This window comes from Varroa destructor, unplaced genomic scaffold, assembly GCF_002443255.2.
Source record: "Varroa destructor unplaced genomic scaffold, Vdes_3.0 BEIS01000004.1, whole genome shotgun sequence".
In the NCBI taxonomy this organism is placed as follows: domain Eukaryota; kingdom Metazoa; phylum Arthropoda; class Arachnida; order Mesostigmata; family Varroidae; genus Varroa; species Varroa destructor.
In genome coordinates this window covers 12,890,935-12,907,866 of record NW_019211457.1, presented here as the reverse complement: position 1 = coordinate 12,907,866, position 16,932 = coordinate 12,890,935, and the positions used below count along the sequence as shown (strand labels likewise).

The 16,932-nt window shown below is 38.7% G+C and overlaps 1 protein-coding gene and 1 long non-coding RNA gene across 2 annotated transcripts in view; one reads left to right on the top strand and one right to left on the bottom strand.

The window, feature by feature from the left end:
• The window catches only part of Sans (SAM_USH1G_HARP domain-containing protein Sans), a 32,660-nt gene extending 19,849 nt beyond the window's left edge, over positions 1-12,811 (top strand). The window contains exons 4-11 of the mRNA XM_086988116.1: positions 209-340; positions 471-610; positions 6,285-6,497; positions 7,382-7,564; positions 7,912-8,026; positions 8,228-8,568; positions 9,665-9,793; positions 10,036-12,811. Of these exons, the coding sequence (XP_086844242.1) occupies positions 209-340; positions 471-610; positions 6,285-6,497; positions 7,382-7,564; positions 7,912-8,026; positions 8,228-8,568; positions 9,665-9,793; positions 10,036-10,218 (1,436 nt within the window). The 3' untranslated portion in view covers positions 10,219-12,811. The remainder of the gene's footprint in view (positions 1-208; positions 341-470; positions 611-6,284; positions 6,498-7,381; positions 7,565-7,911; positions 8,027-8,227; positions 8,569-9,664; positions 9,794-10,035) is intronic.
• On the bottom strand, positions 7,026-16,882 carry LOC111249459 (uncharacterized). The gene is made up of 3 exons (XR_002672927.2): positions 16,576-16,882; positions 9,687-9,804; positions 7,026-8,557 (listed from the first exon to the last, which is right to left on the bottom strand). It is a non-coding gene; the product is annotated as an uncharacterized LOC111249459 (long non-coding RNA).
• Positions 16,883-16,932: the final 50 nt, after the last annotated feature.

The window sequence follows — 16,932 nt, the reverse complement described above, 5'->3', positions numbered from 1 at the left end:
TATATAGAAATGGTGTGCAGACATACAGTTTTTACGCTTGAGGAACAACGCTATATTTGTAATTATGTCGCACCATCTCATAAAAACACGTCAGGAACTAAAACAATGAAAATGCAGCCTGTTTAAGGGTCTTGCATGTAAGCAATTCACTTGATGAAATGCATTTAGTGCATCGCGCGCGTCCATTATTTTTCTGAGTTATCTGCAGGTACCAACCTGTTTGCACTCGATAATGAATTCCATACGGCAAAGGAGGTCGCGCTTATCAATCAACGAGAAGACATTCTACGCTTTCTCGATGCTGCGATTGCTAAGGAAAGTGCACTCAATACTAAGGTAGGTTACCAAAATGCAAAACTTTGTATTGACCATATTTTCGTACATTTTTTAGAGACAAAGTGTAGACAAGAGAATAACGTGAAAGTAAGATGTATTGCGATTATTCTGCATGATTGATCTTATGTAGGTAGTGCAAAAATTGAAAGAAAAAGCTATACGTGACGCAGAGAAGAGGGTGAAGAAGTTTGAGAAAATTACTCATAGGTCTGTCGAGAAGGCGGAACGAGATCATCGCAAAGAGCAAAGGCAACGGCGGAAACACACGCTCATAGTAAGTTCACTTCACCTGTTTTTAATTGATTTGATCATCTCACTGCGTACGAAAAGAGACTGGCATGATCGTTGACCGTCAGGAACAAGTACCCTGCAGCCACTCATACTGCACTTATAGATGTAAACCTATACTGCACTTATAGCTGTAAACCTATATTTACTCCTAAATCTTAGTTCATTACAATTTAGTCATGCTAATTAGGCAGGACATCATCGTCCTGTAACCGATAACTGCTAACATCCAGCGAATTTAACCCGACATAAGCTCGTTTGAGTCCGGAACGATCTGCTGTTTCCCAGCTCGTCCTTCGTTGTCACGTAGACATATTCTGGAGCGGACTTCGTAGTGTACTGTAACGGGGCAACACACTGGTGAAAGGGTGGCATAGCATCGAGTCTTTAAGACCTCATCCGCGCCTGCTCTGGATTTGGCAAAGCACCCGCTCATGCTATGATTCCGAGACCAACCGACGATATTTTTACTTACCTCGTTTGCAGCAGCTTTTTTTCGTCTTTGCGTTCCTTTTCCTGTCATATTTCGCATCTGTCGAGTTCGAGTCGAAACGCCTTTTTTCGGAGAATACGTGCTACAATGGGACGAACACTTTAGAACTCTTATCCGGATGGCCTTTATGGCAGGTAAAAACGTATAGTCCTCGGAAACACTGGTTGCAATCTCTTAATGCTTTATTCTTGGGAGAACAGGTTGACTGGCCATCCCTTCCGTGGCCCTTTTACTATCGGCGTCAAGCGACGGTTTACTAATCAGTATGCCATGACCGAAACGTAACAGTGCATATAACATGCGAGATGCTCGCCGCCCTGAGCCTACGAATTGTGACGCTGCTCGTGGCGAAGCTATGCAGACTGACCAAAGTAATGATGTAAGAGCCAGCTGCGTACCCAGCCCAACGATTACTACTAAATATTGTCGGAAAACTCGCTTTCGGCTAATATTTCACATTACAGTAGCGTACGGTTAAGAAAAGAGTATTTCTGGACAGACCAGTTCAAACAGCGAAAGCCTACGACTCCGCGTGTATGCAAGAAATGCATGTGCAGTTTATGGACCTATCAAGCAGACCTTTTTAAAGCAGACCAAATTTTTAAGCAGCCCTTGATAATAGTCTTTTTCAGAATAACAGGATCTTCGTATCTTCGTGGAACGAAAGCATCAGGACTGAGAGAAAAAGTTAGAGATTCCTAGTACAACTATTGCAATGCAAGAAGATCCATAAAAGTAATCATAAATATCAGATGCTTTTATGTCTGGTCATTCGCCATAAGTTTCGTCTTTAGAAGCGCCTGAAGTGGTACCGCGGAAAGACTGGCTTCAAAAGCAAAGATCGACGGTGATCGTCGATAAGCTTCTAATGAAAAAAATAACGAACGTGTTAGATAACCTCGCCCAAACCCTCTTTGCATTATTTCTCGGATTGCCGCCAACACTCGACTAAGAAGCAAGAATATTATTTCCAGATAAAATGCTAAAGCGAATGCCTCCACAAAGGTGTTGAGATTGCTTAGAGCTACGCTGCAAGGTAACCTTGTCTCTGTTGACGGACGCCACTGACAGGATCGGGGTGGAAGAAGCATCGAGCGAACGTCGGCATTTGTTTATTGCGGTATTGCATCTTTAATTTTTTACGCAGACGATTTGGTATTGTTTAATGTAAGGAAGTACTCCTTCCTGCGAGCTACATCGAGGGTGACCAAGCATATGAAAAAGATTGACCTCTGGTTCCATACAGAGACGCAAGCAATGAACTTCAGATCGGGCGTCTAAAGGCAGTCAAAGATGCGTTAAAGCTATAAAGTGAAACAGCAAGTTTTTGCTTTCTTTTTATAGTAAAATGTCAATCAGTTTTTTTTTCGGCCGGCACATGCGCAAGGCGGCGGTGGTGGTAAATTTTGTGGCAGTTTGGTGCAAGCCGGCTCAGAGCTATTTTTGTACATACTGCTTTAGACCTTACCCCGAGTATAAGGGGAATCAATTAGTCACCTACCAAGTACATCGACGAAGAACTGGCGAGGCTGACAGTCGTGATAAGTGAGAGTTAGATTGAAGGTTGAAGTGATATAATCAGACAGCATGCTTAAAGTGGTATGTGCGTTATTATGATAACGCACTAAGAAACGTGTTTGCATGCCATCCTTAGAGGCACGTAGTGGTCTAAATTTAAATCCGATCGTAGATACACTTCGTCTCATTCTGAGAAAGAGCCATCTAAAGTAATGCCTAACGACTGAACCACTGGACATAAAATATAAAGAAACATGCAGGGTTTTAGAGTTGTATATTCGCATCTATATTCTTCAACAAAGGTATTATTGTACATTTATGCAGATTATTTTCATTGATTCCTTTTTTTCAGTTTTTTGTTTGCTCATGGCCATTGTACATCTTTTTTCTTCTACTAGTCTTTTAATTTTTTGGTTTTGCGCGAATAAATAGATATTACTTCAATTCCGAGCAATGAAGCGGATATACTCTGAGGTGGTGAATTTAAATAAAAGGAATGCATCTAGAGACAACGAGATTCCCAAATGAATCTCATGGCGATCCACATGGCCAGTTTGTCACAAGTTATATGCCACAGTCAACAAGAAACACTTCCTGTTAGTTTGGTCTACATTATATTTAAACGTATACGGACTATTGTATTCATCGAATACCGTTTTATTAACGTAAAATTTACAGTTACTGATTATTGGAGCTGATTGAATATGGTAGTATTTCGACCCTATACATTATGTTAGCATTGTAAAAACGGTTACACGAAGAACGCTTAGAAGTGGCGCATCAAGTAGAATTAGTGGCGAATTGTATTATAGCTTATAATATAAAAATTAAGAAAGAACTGCACCCTCACCATTGCAAGGAAACAACACTTTCTCGACCTTCAGATTGATGAATATAGTGTAAAGTTTAAACGCTCGCTCGTTAAATCTGTCGATTAAAGGTATGTGCAGTTCAACTGGGTTTATCAACCTTCTATACTTAAATATATAAGTGTAATATTACGAGCTAAAATTCAGAGCAAAGAAACTAACATCTATATACGATCATGGGAGTTCATCTGTCACAAGTATGGAAATACTCTCAGTTCAATATGCACCATCTCTTACAACGAAATCAAATTTCGGTAAGCGTCTTTGCGTAGCTAGAAATTAATATTAATCCAATATGTTGGGCTGAAGCATAAATGTTGGCATTTTTTCAAACATTCAGTTCTCCCTTTACCTCTTCACTGTTTGTCTCTCGCTATCTAGAATTTAAGCATTTGGAGCCTGAGTGTCCTCTATATCGAGTGCAAAGCACAAGAAAATACGGTTTCTAATAGTTATTCTCTTGCATCGGGCAACATGCAATTACAATGACCGTTTCTATAGAGAATTATTACGGGTGATAGGAATCGGTGTTCCTCCGTCAATGTTAAGCAGAGAAAGGAATCGGTAGCTTCGGGAGGTAAGCTGAAGTTCAATAGTAATCCAAGTCTCCACCCTAATAAGACAGCAATTTTATTTATAGGGACTAACACTGTCTTATGTACCAAAAAACTCTTGAGAAAAGCAGGGCCGTTAATAAGGATCTGCGTATAGTCCAGTCGCATCGTGTGAACGAGGTTGTCCAGCATAAAAGACAAAGCAAAGACATCTTTCCTTCACACCAATTCCAGACAACGTATAACAGAGGTCGATACCGGCCTGCAAGAGCTTGTGTTACTATACCGCAGGTCATATTCTCAACATTTCGCGCCGATAGGAATAGTATATTTTTTGCTCGTTGATAAATAAAATTTATAACAGTACATTTGAAAATAAAGAAAGTCTCAAGATCAGGATGGATGGGGTGCTAGGCGTTAAATTCAAAAATTATAGTGAGATGAAATAAATATACTAGTTGAAAGACGGAAGAAAATACTACAGAATAACCAGAAAATAATAATAATAATAATCAGGTTTTTTTCTAGGTACTGTATGAAAGGCTGCATTTTACTTACTTGAAACAAGTCGAAGCGGTTTGTCGTTATTTATTGGATTCATTCAGCTTTTAAGGCCGTTGTCATTTCCTACAACTTGAAAGAGGCTGTTCGTTGCTTGCACGGAAATTGAAAGTGTCTCCATAGATGACAAGTGTTTAACATGTTGTTTAGGGCTGACTATGGCTAGGCTACTAGGCTGTAAAGAAGCTTCCTATGCTTTTTCCAAAAAAAGCTTTTCTTTTATTACCTTTCCTCATTTGTTGTTCTCTTCTGATATGCCGTTCAAAAATGTATTCTTTGCTTGGTCAGCGTGTTGTAACCCTATTGAGTTGTGAGTGCGATATTAACTTAGAAGAACTAGAAATGTAGATGTCCTAAGTGCAAAAAAGGTATATTCTTGACATCTTCTGTGTGCATTTCTTCGAAAACACAGCCCGGGATATTTATCTTAGATATTGATTGATAAAAGAACCGCTCAAGGGTGGTTCATTAAGTAAACGGAATTTCGGGAGCTGAAAATCTGCGTTTGTTGACAACTATGTGAACCCTTGGAAAAAGATGGATGGCTAATAATTCGGGAAATCGACCGGAAACCATGCGACCGCCATTAGTCACCTCAAGTCCTTTCGGTCTCTACAACTTTCGGAATTCTGCACATTAGGAACTCCCTGATTCCGAATGAGGATAACGACTTAAGAGATGTTGAGATTTAGCGACTTAACGCTAGATCTCTACATCTCTTCGACACCGATCACCTAGCCTCAATAAACAATTTTTGCATAGAATTGTCACCAGTAATAGGAAGTGCTGTGTGTACATCAACATGAACCAGGGATTGGAACGGTGGTTCCGAAAGAAAAGCCAAGGCCATCTTCATCCCAGATTATGCTTTGCATTTGGAACGATTGCGAGGCCCTCATTCATTGGGAAGCACACGGTTGATTAGCACATTTGTTTGGCTTTCTTACATCAAATCAACTAGCCCATTCAAGAGGAAAGGAGGCTGCACACAGTAAAAATTCTCTAGAGCTACTTTTCTGAGGTTTCAATGGAAGATTTTTGCATCCCCTATATTCTCTGAACTCTGAGCTGACGTGTTTTCACTTTTTCAATTGACTGGGCAATTGCCTTCGATACGGATTAGCAATTCAAAACGTGCTTGCAGAACTTCGTCGAGACGAAACCTATCACCTTTTGGAGGTATGGCAGACATCATTTGATGGAAATGTAAGAATTGTGGATAACACGTAACATAATCTAAGATAAAACATAATACAATGACCAGAATAAAAAACGTAGTGTTTTCTATTCAGTAAAAAAAAAAAAACGTAGGAACGTGACAGTCATTCAATTCGTTTTCGTGCTGTAAATTGTATAACAGATAAAGCCATCGTCCTATTAGTTTTTAGTAGTAGTAGTAGTAGATCAAAAATAATGTTCATTTGCTCAATAATATAAATAAATATAGCATGTATATTAATGCCATGTCTAATGCTAATATCAATAATGCTTTGGAATTTTCCGAATAGGAGGTTTATTACATATGGATAACCCTACGGTTTAACGGTTTTAATATGCGTTTCATTGCCAAATCAAGATAATTTCAACTTGACGAACAAAATTATACCGAATAATGTTTAAATAAATTTTTTCTTGAGAAACTATATGTTTTTTGATGCTTTGCAGACTGATTCGCTAACCTCGGCAAACTGCCGGGTTGTATTACCACCCGGAAGTGCTAAAAATTCTGCAGGTGGGCAATCGCAGAAATTTTCGGAGATTGTGTCGACGATTAACGGAACCTCTAGACGAGGCTTTGGAGCAGTAGTCTCGAAAAAGCTTCTCAGCAAGCGGACAAGTACTTCAATCCAGACGCTCAATGAACAAGAAGCTGGAAAGGTTTGATTAGATTATAATTCATTGCCATTTTCTACGTAATATGGTTTATCGGTAATAGGCCGCAACTCAAGCGTATTTATTTTAATAATAATATACAGTGACGGCTATTCGGTGGGGAACAAATTTGACGTCAGATGAACAAAAAAACAGTTTCTTTTTCAATTTCTGGCCACTTTTTCGCAAACATGGTACGAAATAATGGTACAGATATTTTCTATGATCCTGTCTGTCGTTGGCAGATTGTCGTACTAGATCTTGCTTTTTAAGTATCCCTGTAAAAAGAAGTCAAGTAAAGCTATATCGCATGGGGAGCATTTGACAGGACCCCGCCTGGAGATCAACAGCTCATTAAAGCGATTCTTTAATAACGTCTTCTAATAATAATTAGTTATATGGAAGGGTAAATCTTCCTGCTGAAACCATATGTCCTTTTTTAATGATTAGGGTCACAAAAAGGGCTGAAATTATTTCCCAGTAGCAGACGGAGTTTACAGTTCAATTTTGTCAAAAGAAATAAAGAGTCAATGATGCCACCGGACTTTCCTGATTTTTTTTAATATGTAAGCTACTTTTGTGGATATCCCGAATTTAGGTCTATGATAATCCATAGATGGTAATTAAACTTCGTGCTATTTTAAAGATGGTCACGATGTATGTGAAAAAGACTTGGTAAGGCGAACAACTTTTACGAAAAAAACTAAGAGAGTTCACTTTATCAATTTTTTTTTTTAAGTAAAATCTTGAATGTATGAAATCCATAGTAAAAACATGTATGCAGTTGTTTTTGCAGGCGTTATTTTAATGCTGCTCCCGATCAGATGGCTTTCCCGTACAAATCGTATACACAGTATTTGCAATACACCTTTTCTTGTTTTCTATCGTAGGTATTAGACCCCACTCGATTAGGACAATTGAGCATTCGTTCGAAAGTAGACAACAACGATGTGATCTACGCGGCACCTTCAAACCTAATGTACGGGCAACGTACTAGAAGTCCTAGCCATGCCTCAACCGAGCATCTGTCAGCATCCAGCGGAGCTTTCAACAGTGCCGACGGGTCGCACGGAGTATGTATTCTGGGAACATACGCAGCATCCTATTGTGTTACTAAGGCATTCAGTGTCGTTAACATCTGAATAAAGTATGCGCCTCTTAGCGCCATTGTCATCTCTTTCTAGTAGATCAAGCTCTATGGTTACAAACAAATCTGCAAACGTATCATGCTAATGTTAATCTATGCAATCATCTGTTTAACCTTTTTATGTAAAAGTAATGCGTTAGGTAAAATGTAGACATATGATTTTATATTTTTCCGCACACCTTATGCATATGCTTATAGATGCAATGACACCCAAAAGTTTAGTCACAGATTGAGCTTTTGCATTGAATGAATTGAAAATTTCGATAACTGCAGAGAATTCACATGAGGGACGTCTTCGAAGCCGGCTTACTTACTAGTTCTCCAAATGGCAACTTGAATAACATCAGCCAAACGACATCCAATCAGTCGGCCGATTCATGCGGCGTCGGTACGTTCAACACCATAATAGTACTGTTAATTGCTGCGGTATCTACAATACATTATCGTAATCAACAGTCGTTAGCTTTTGACATCGCTATCGATCTCTCGATTTGTATATTCTTCCATCAGGTCAATTCTCAAATAACACAAAACTTTCCTCATAACTCAATAATCAATCATTTCTAACAAATTTCACATCTTTAAGTAGGCGAAGATTTGGCCCCTTTGACGTCTTCGACCTCATCGATCTTTGAACGACCCGGCTTCGGTTCAGTGGCGTTCCGCAACTCCTTAGCAACAAATCCAGCGCTCGCTTTAGCGGGTCCCTGCGTAGTGACCAATGGCTCTTCGTCAAAGAGTGGTACCAGTAGTGGCGGCCAAGGCTTCTCATCGAGGACAACATTGAGCTCGTCAACAAACTCAAAAAGCAGTTCTACAACGTCTTCAGGATCTACGTCTGCCGAACATTCGTCTGAGGAGTCAGCGACGCTGAGCGGATCCGATTCAATTGGGTCCGTTGGGAGCTTGGTTCAGAGGACTAACAAGCGAGTACGTCAATTCAGTTAATTTAGATTATGTGATGTATCTAATTTCTACCTTTCGACTATACATAGAAAAATGGTGTCTTACTTGATTAAAGCATATTGTAAATATAGACGAGATGATTATACAATTGGTTTTTGCCACTTATCTTGAAACTCGCGGGCTTTTTTTAGAAACGGTCAACTTTTTTAATTTTTTTTTTCTAAATTTTCGTGTAAACAAAAAAGGTTTATGTTCAGAATTTGGGCCAACCTCACCGAGTAAACGTTTACTCGGGTTTTCCTTAAAGGAGCCTTCGTGAAAAATTTATATCCTTTTGAGTATTTTAAGTTATTTGCTACACTTATTTTACCCCAGAGCTACTGCGGCTGCATGCGATATCCACCATAATAAGACACTATATTCGCCAAAAACAATGAGCCTAAGTTATTTTTTTAATCAAAACGGGAATATGGTTTGTTGTAATTACGCTTGTGAACTTTTTACTGAACTATACCGTTTTCGAAATAAATCGAAAGAACTGACTCGTATCTTTATTTTGAACATAACAGACGTATAGGATTTTCGAACCGTCCTTGCCTAAAAAGGATAAATATAGCATTCATTTTCACCTGAACGTTTCCATTACAGCAAACACGACGGTAAATAAAATAGACCCGAGTTTCCCAACTAACAAATAAACCCTATTGTTCTGCTTATAGCATTAAAGTTAACCGTATCCTTTCGTTTGCTTGAGTATATCGTTAACGAAATCCGTCTATGGATTATAATAAACCTGGTATGTGATCATAAATTGAAAAGTCGAATTACTTTAATTTACTTTATAATTAGCAGTTGTCACTGTTGATGCTAGCCCAACGATTCATAGTACTAATGTATCCTAATAATAATACTAATGTAGCACAAGCAACTAGATAAATGAGGTCCAAAAGTTATGGGCAGATGTGGCAGTTATCCTAAGCTAGAATGAATATTATACAGTACCGTTAAATTTAATGTTCTATTTATAAAGCGCACATAATCCATTAGCTGTACTGTTACTGATAGTGCTTTATGAACTAAAATTAACTTTTCAAAAACACTTCATATATGATTGTTACAGCGAAGCGACCTCTCAGACGTACCGTTATGCATTCAGGTTTCATCTTGGGATGATGAGCGCACGTCATTGTCATCGGTCGACGAGGACACCAATCCTGTTTATATTTTCCTCTCCGTACATCACTTGCAGGTAGTGAAACACTGCGCAATAATAGTCTCAATTTATATTTTACCCCAAAGGGCATTCGGAGCTAAGGCTTGACTAAGAAAAAATACATTCCACAATAATAAACCTATGACTTACGAGTCAGGTTTCCCCTTAAAACATGTAAATAATATTTATATTTAAATATCATACGTACGTCTCCTTTTTATTCGTAGAACAAGTGACGCTTTTAACTATATAGTACGTATACGTCTATTCTATTCCAGGAGTATTATTCAATTTTCGAACGCGAGAAAATTGATCTCGATGCGTTGCTACTTTTAAATGAAGCTGATCTCCAGACTATTGGCCTTCCACTTGGTCCAAGGAAAAAGCTTGCAAATGCTATCGAAATTCGGCGAGCAGCACTAGATAAACCGGACGAAAAATTTGTTGATTCACGAATGTAGACAAAAAAGGCGCATAAGTCAATTAGGTGGATCAACACGATATACAGGAATATTTATATGGAACTCTACACATTTTTTCATCAGACAGTAATATAAATGCTATCAATATTTGCGAAAGCTCTTCTAGGGAAGTGTTAATCGTTGGCTTTTTCCAGTGCTTATGCAAAGGTTTCTATGACGACCTGCATAAGAAAGAAATGTTCAGCTTTGTGTTATTACAAGCACCACCGACCCGAAGCAGGGCGATCATTGCTAATAGGTAGAAACGATTCACTACGTATATAACTCTCAGATCGTGCGTGAGCTTAATAGCTTGTTTCAGTGTGCTCAGATCGTAGTCGGTAGACAGAAGGAGAGGGTGGAAGGTAAGGGACCGCCATTGCAAAATATACAGCAAATAGAAAAATAAGACAATTTGTACATTTTCAATCCATCCAGATACTGTACAGTTCGACTACTGACATCGACATAAACAGAAGTTCCACTGACGCATTTGCGAAATAAAGTAATATATGAATATATATATATATATACTCAGGATGCACTAATACCGGCACAAACGCGATTTATCTGTTCTAAAGCTCGTCCATAGTGATCACCGTCAGCAGCTTCATCATGCATCCGATGGGTCCATTACTCTTTAGCACAGCCATGAGCCGGATCTGGCTGTTAATAGTAATGGAGTTCCTAGTTTAAAAGTGACTCGACACATTACAGCAGATACACAAGCTTGGCCTACTATACACGCTAACTAACTTCAGCAATGTTTCAGCATCAGCTATATCTCTGTGCGTTCGGTAGTCGCGTGCGAGCCACGGAGGTGCCGTAAAGTAAGGCGGCAACGTCCCAGTTAGGTAGTTGACGAAGTCGTCATACAGGCTGGATGATACCCTTAGATGCCTCTTAGGAACGCTTTTAGCTCAAACGGCAACCCGGTAGACCACAGTCCAGTACACACCACTTTTCCTAAATGAACACTAACGCGTTTTTATATCTCTTCGGACCCACGCATAGTTATCTTCGACGTGAAGTCGTGCTTTCTCGTCTGAGTGGGCGAGCCTCTAGTTCATTCCACGTCACCCAACTGTCTATAGTGGGTTCGAATCGGTACCGTGCTAAAAGTCAATAAGCAATCCCAAACAGACACTACTACTTATGGGGTTAGCCATAAGCACTTGCTGTTATCGTCAAGGTAATGAAGTGGCGAAAACGTACGAAGTCCTTGAAAAGTCGCTTGGCTCGTACAATACGCCCTTTTGTCATTGATGCCAACAATCGAAGTAACGACGTGGTAATAGTGACATAAATTAAATTTACTGGTTCTGCACCTTGCTTTTTCATAGAAATAGCCTAGCACTTAGAAGTATCCAAAAATGAATATATATTGTATGCGTCGTAGTACTATATGTATATATAACTTTTCGTACGATACACTCATTTTATACACGTAAACTGTAACGTTGAAACAGCGGCTTTTCAGTTAGATATCAGATCGAGCTTTTTTCCTATAATATTTCATATCAAAACGTTTACTTCTATAGAAGTTTTTAGAATGCTGTTACGTCCAATTGAATAACACATGTTGGTTCGAATCTCATAATGAAACACACGGCCTGCTTATGAGCTTGATTTTAATAGATATAATGCAATAGAAAGCTCAAGGAAATGACTATTTTCGGCATATATTGATCAAGTGCTTATATTCGTAGTGCACGTATACCGTTCGCGTAGCCTAATGAATTTAGTACAAAATCTAATCAACCACATAAATAAAGTACTCTAAAGAGTCGAGGTAACTAAGACAGTATGAGAATTCTTAACACACGACTGCTTCCAAAAAAGGCATTCTATGTGACCCATTTTTTTTTGAAACACAACCTTTTATCATATGGGTTGCTATTTGGCTGGAAAGCGGTACCTCGACGGCAAGGTTGGTCCGTTGGTGGTTAGTGTTCGCTGACGGGCACATATCAACAGCATGGGTAATATTCTCCTTCCTAATTGGTTCGATTCTGCTTGACAACATAGGGGGCATGTTGGTAAGATGAACATTAGGAAGGCACCTATTTATCTGGTGCCTTTTGTCACTGCGGCATTATAAAAATAAATGTCGACATGGTGCATACACTCATTATTGGTGGTACGATGCTGAAAGTATCTGCTATCTTTAGTTGAGAATTGATTGTTAGTAGAGTCTTTGCCTTGACTACTATATTTACAGATTACTGCCTTGCAAAGAAACACAATAGGTAGTGTATACCAGCAAACCTTTAATGAGTATTTATAGTAATTTTAATGGTATAGTGGTTCCTTGGGCGGAATTTGCGTAGAGCTTATGTCAAAGGAAAACCCCCTGATGCGAGAACGTTCAATAGCGCGTTGGTGTTATAACATAGCCCCACTTAACATTAATGTTAGCTTACTAGTGTTATTGCAAAAATTAGTGTCAAAATACACAAAGTACTGAACGTATCGACGCGTCGTAGTAGAATTGGAACTATTGTATATTTTTGACAGACGAAAAAGGAAAAAATGTATAGACCTTTTCAGACATTGCTTTTTTACTAATAAACAAGGATACAAATGAGTTCGAGTTATTAGATGTGCTTAATTTTACATTTAATTTTTATCGCCTTACTTAACGATAGGGTACTAATGGTGGACATATGGGTATAAATAGACCCCATTTTACGCCCCACCATAGCTATATAGGCACAAATAATTGTGTTTGGTTGACTGAGAGGGAAGAAAGGGACTCCGCACCGCAACTATAGTACGAAATAAGCTGTTTGGACGTATTCGTAATTAGTAAAGCAGCTACATTTGACCTGAGCAACGCAAACGCAGAATGGAATACAGAAGCGGACAGTTTTCATGGTTGGTACTAGAGCTGGAAACCAAGCGGAAAACGTTGTTAACATGCATCTCAAATTGAATCCAGTGAGGATAATTTCCTTTCGATTCCCAGTTCATTTGCAACAATTCATTTTTCGCAAAATGTATTTAGTAAAATTCAGTCAGTTGAAAAGTCATGGTTAATTGAAGGAACAACTGCAATCACTTCTCAACATTTTTTTACACAGTAATGCTGTTAGCGCTTCACTAGAATTTGTGACATCGAGATGAATAATTGAAGTGTCACGGGCTTATTTAACCGATATTGCTGTTCCGTTGCAATAGTACCTCTTCCTGAGGTCATTCTCACCCTATACATTCGAGCCCAGTTGAACATTATGCGATTAGTGACCGTTGCTCGCTCCTCTGCGGTTTTATATTTTCTTGTGATCTTATTAATTGCTAGTTTACACTATATTTACATCTGTAATTATGTTCTATTTTTAATCCTGTCGAACGGCTTCAGTAGTAGGATTCATTACAACGAAATATTTTCGAGTTTAACCCCTTATCCTTACGCCATCAACGTATAGACTACATTGCTCTATCTTAGTATTACTAAATGCCAAAGTTTGAATACCTTCAACATCGTATTGTGAAGTAAGTACCATCACCCCATTAGATTAATTGCCTAACTTATGATGTTAGGCCAATACGTCTATGAATCTTCAGTTCTGAAGTTCACCCAAGAAAAGTATTTTATTTAGAAATTCGTGCCCACGGTAAATAAACACCTCGGCTATATGAAGAGAGAAACTAATTGCTCGTGCCATAATGACGTACATTCTCTAACCAGCGGCAACGATTCGATAAAGGTAATAGCGCTCAACGGTAAACACGTCATTCTCAAACGGGCCTATTTATCACAAGGGCCGAGTTGACACTGTCACTTTAAAATCATACGTGTTATATAACTAGCGGAGTGCTTCAATTGAGCCTTCGTTGCGCTCTTTATGGCACATTCTTTTTACAAACTTCAGCTTCTTGTGAAGAGCCTTTCATAGAAGACTTGCGCACAGAGAAAACAGACGCAACGTCGATGAGTCGAATATTAGCAGAGAGCATCCAGACCGAAAGACTACATGAAGTTATTTGTATCAAACGGCTAAAAGGGTAAAGTGTAGTAGGTACGCGACTTCAGAATTAAAAACGTCGGCATTTATTTGGACTGGGCAACAAATTACATTCTGCGAGCACCACCCTTCAACTGCGATAGGAAGCGGAGCTTTATTCGTAGAATGAGTATCTATTGTTTTCAACTAAACCCCTCTTTTCTTTATGTTAGAAAAACCGATTGAGCTTGATTATGTACGCTCTCTGACAGCGAGGGTTTTTACTTTGGATCTTTACCATAGGATTATGTTCCATGTGTAAGAATTATGCCGAGACTCTGGCATGTTTAGAAAATTTCAGTTTAGAGATAGAATTGGCTATTCGACATTTATTTTTTGCTAGCTTGTCTTAAATTATTGCAGTGCGCCTCAGCTTTAATTAGTAGGAAGGTTGTCGACAGAAAATTTTAATGCCAACAGTGTTTGACATCCTATGCCATAGGTGCCTCTCTGCATGCTATTCAAGACAGATTTCTAAGCATTCGGACGTACGCTCTGTACCTGTTCGTGTCCTTCGTTTAACGAAAATAAATCCTTGCCGCACTGCTGATTGGTGTATTAAATCGCTTTTTAGGGGCTGTAACGATCCGATGCAAAGTATTATTAGCCCAGAACGTAAGATGTTTTCATTGAGCGAAAATTATTTCTTTAAATTCATCTAGTCAGACATTGACCCACTTACGCGCTAATAAAAGTTTTTTAAGCTTTGTGAATCTACTTTATTGTTGCGAAGCTAAAAAAAAGTCTTCCTGAACGAAAAGCATGTTTGAAATCGAAATTTTCTAATCAAAACTAATATTTCTTAAGTTTGTGAGCAATTTAATTAACGCTACGAATTTACTCATGAGAGAAATCGATTCTGAATGTACGCAGAACTATTTTGAAGCAACATTGGATCACTTTTGATTGATATCACTTGCTTCCAAAAAAATTCGGTTAGAGCAGAAAATTCGTTTTAGGAAGCTGACATTGCCGCTCTCTCGGAACGATTCAGGGAACGATTCAATTAAGCGATTCACAAGTGCCGTCAAGTCACAGGCTATGGGAATAATCAATATAGATGCTTCCTCGGACCCTGGTTTAAAGATAATAACTATTGGTACCGTAAACGGCTCTGCAATATTGATTCTACTTTTCTTAATAATGCATAGTAATTGTAAGACCAATGGACAGGATGCATAAATGAAACAAAATACGGGCATATATGCTACGGTTACTAGTTAACGCACATAGAAAAGATAGAGTAAATCCTCATTGACACCAAGTCTATTAAAACTTAAAGCAGTCCGTGCGACCTTCGTGAAGACCTTCGATATCTGGGGTATCTCACGACAAAGTTGCATTTTATGATGAACGCCATGGAAACGCTCTGGGTGTATAGCTGACGACGTTATCGACCTTTCGTCTCCTGATAAAAATTATTGGAAAAACGTGGACCTAACTAACTGAAGATCCGTTTGATAACCACAGCGTAGATCTTGTTAATTCGTGATATCACTAAAACTTCTTCCTGTCGCTAACTTAATGTTAATCAATAGTCTTGAAATGAAATACGTCTTTGTGCTCACGTGGAAGATGCAGGAAAATAAAAGCACGACTTGTACTAAAACAAAAGTTGAATTTTACATTTTTTAAATGAATTTTTACATTCAGATTCAAAAACGGCCAAATGGCAAAAACGGATCGCCAACGTCAAGAACATGCTTCAACCTGATTCACTGATGGTCTACTATGATCTAAAACGCCCAACAATTGCAGCAGTTCCTCGTGATAACGCCCAGACGTACGTAGCACTGTTTGATGGCACTGCTCCATGAAAAAGCGAAATAATTAGTGATACATCGCTATTATTCTTCGAAGCATTTTAATGTCTAAGGTCGCCCGCGGTACCCTTACTTTGGAGCAAGTTCTCGGTTAGTCAGCAGTAAATAGGCATCCATAGTATGTAAGGATAAATCGAAACAATATTATGGCTTATCAGTAAAAGCAGACGTACCATGAAACAAAAAGACTGGGATTTCTTAGATTGTCTTATAAACCATAAACCGAGAGGCACCACTTGTTATAGAGTTAAGTAACATCTAATAGAAGACTGTGGAATTAGAATTATCACAAATGCCAATAACCATTGGACTTCCAAGGACGTTTGCGGTGACTCAACTCCATTTACTCTATTTCCAGCACTGAATCATTTCATTTTCTCTTTCTGTTGGCAGTCGTCCGATATATCATTAATAGTATAATCACCATCAGTTTTGTCAGATTTACTGTTATCGTCGTTCTCCTCATTATAGAAAACACACGCGGAATGAGCTAACAAAAAGATGTTAAAAAAAAACCAAGTGCTTACCCAAAGGGAGGAGAGTAGAAAAAAAGCTCGAATTCATCTTCCATGCATTTTATGCATAGCATAAAAACTTGCTTACAGCAGTAAACTTCTATGTTAGCAGATACTAATCTTAGCAATCGGAACATCACAAGGGTAGGCTAATCAATAGTCGAAGCAAGCGCAGATGATGTTTTTAAACACTGACAAAAGCCGCGGCAGCACGTTAGCTAATATTCAGTTTCAAATAGAAGTCATGTAAGGAATAAAAAGGAATCGGTATTTGAAAACGTCCATGCACATTTAGACGCACACGACTTCACAACATGGCACGCACAGACAGAGACTTCTGACCATACACCAACACAGATGAGAAGATCA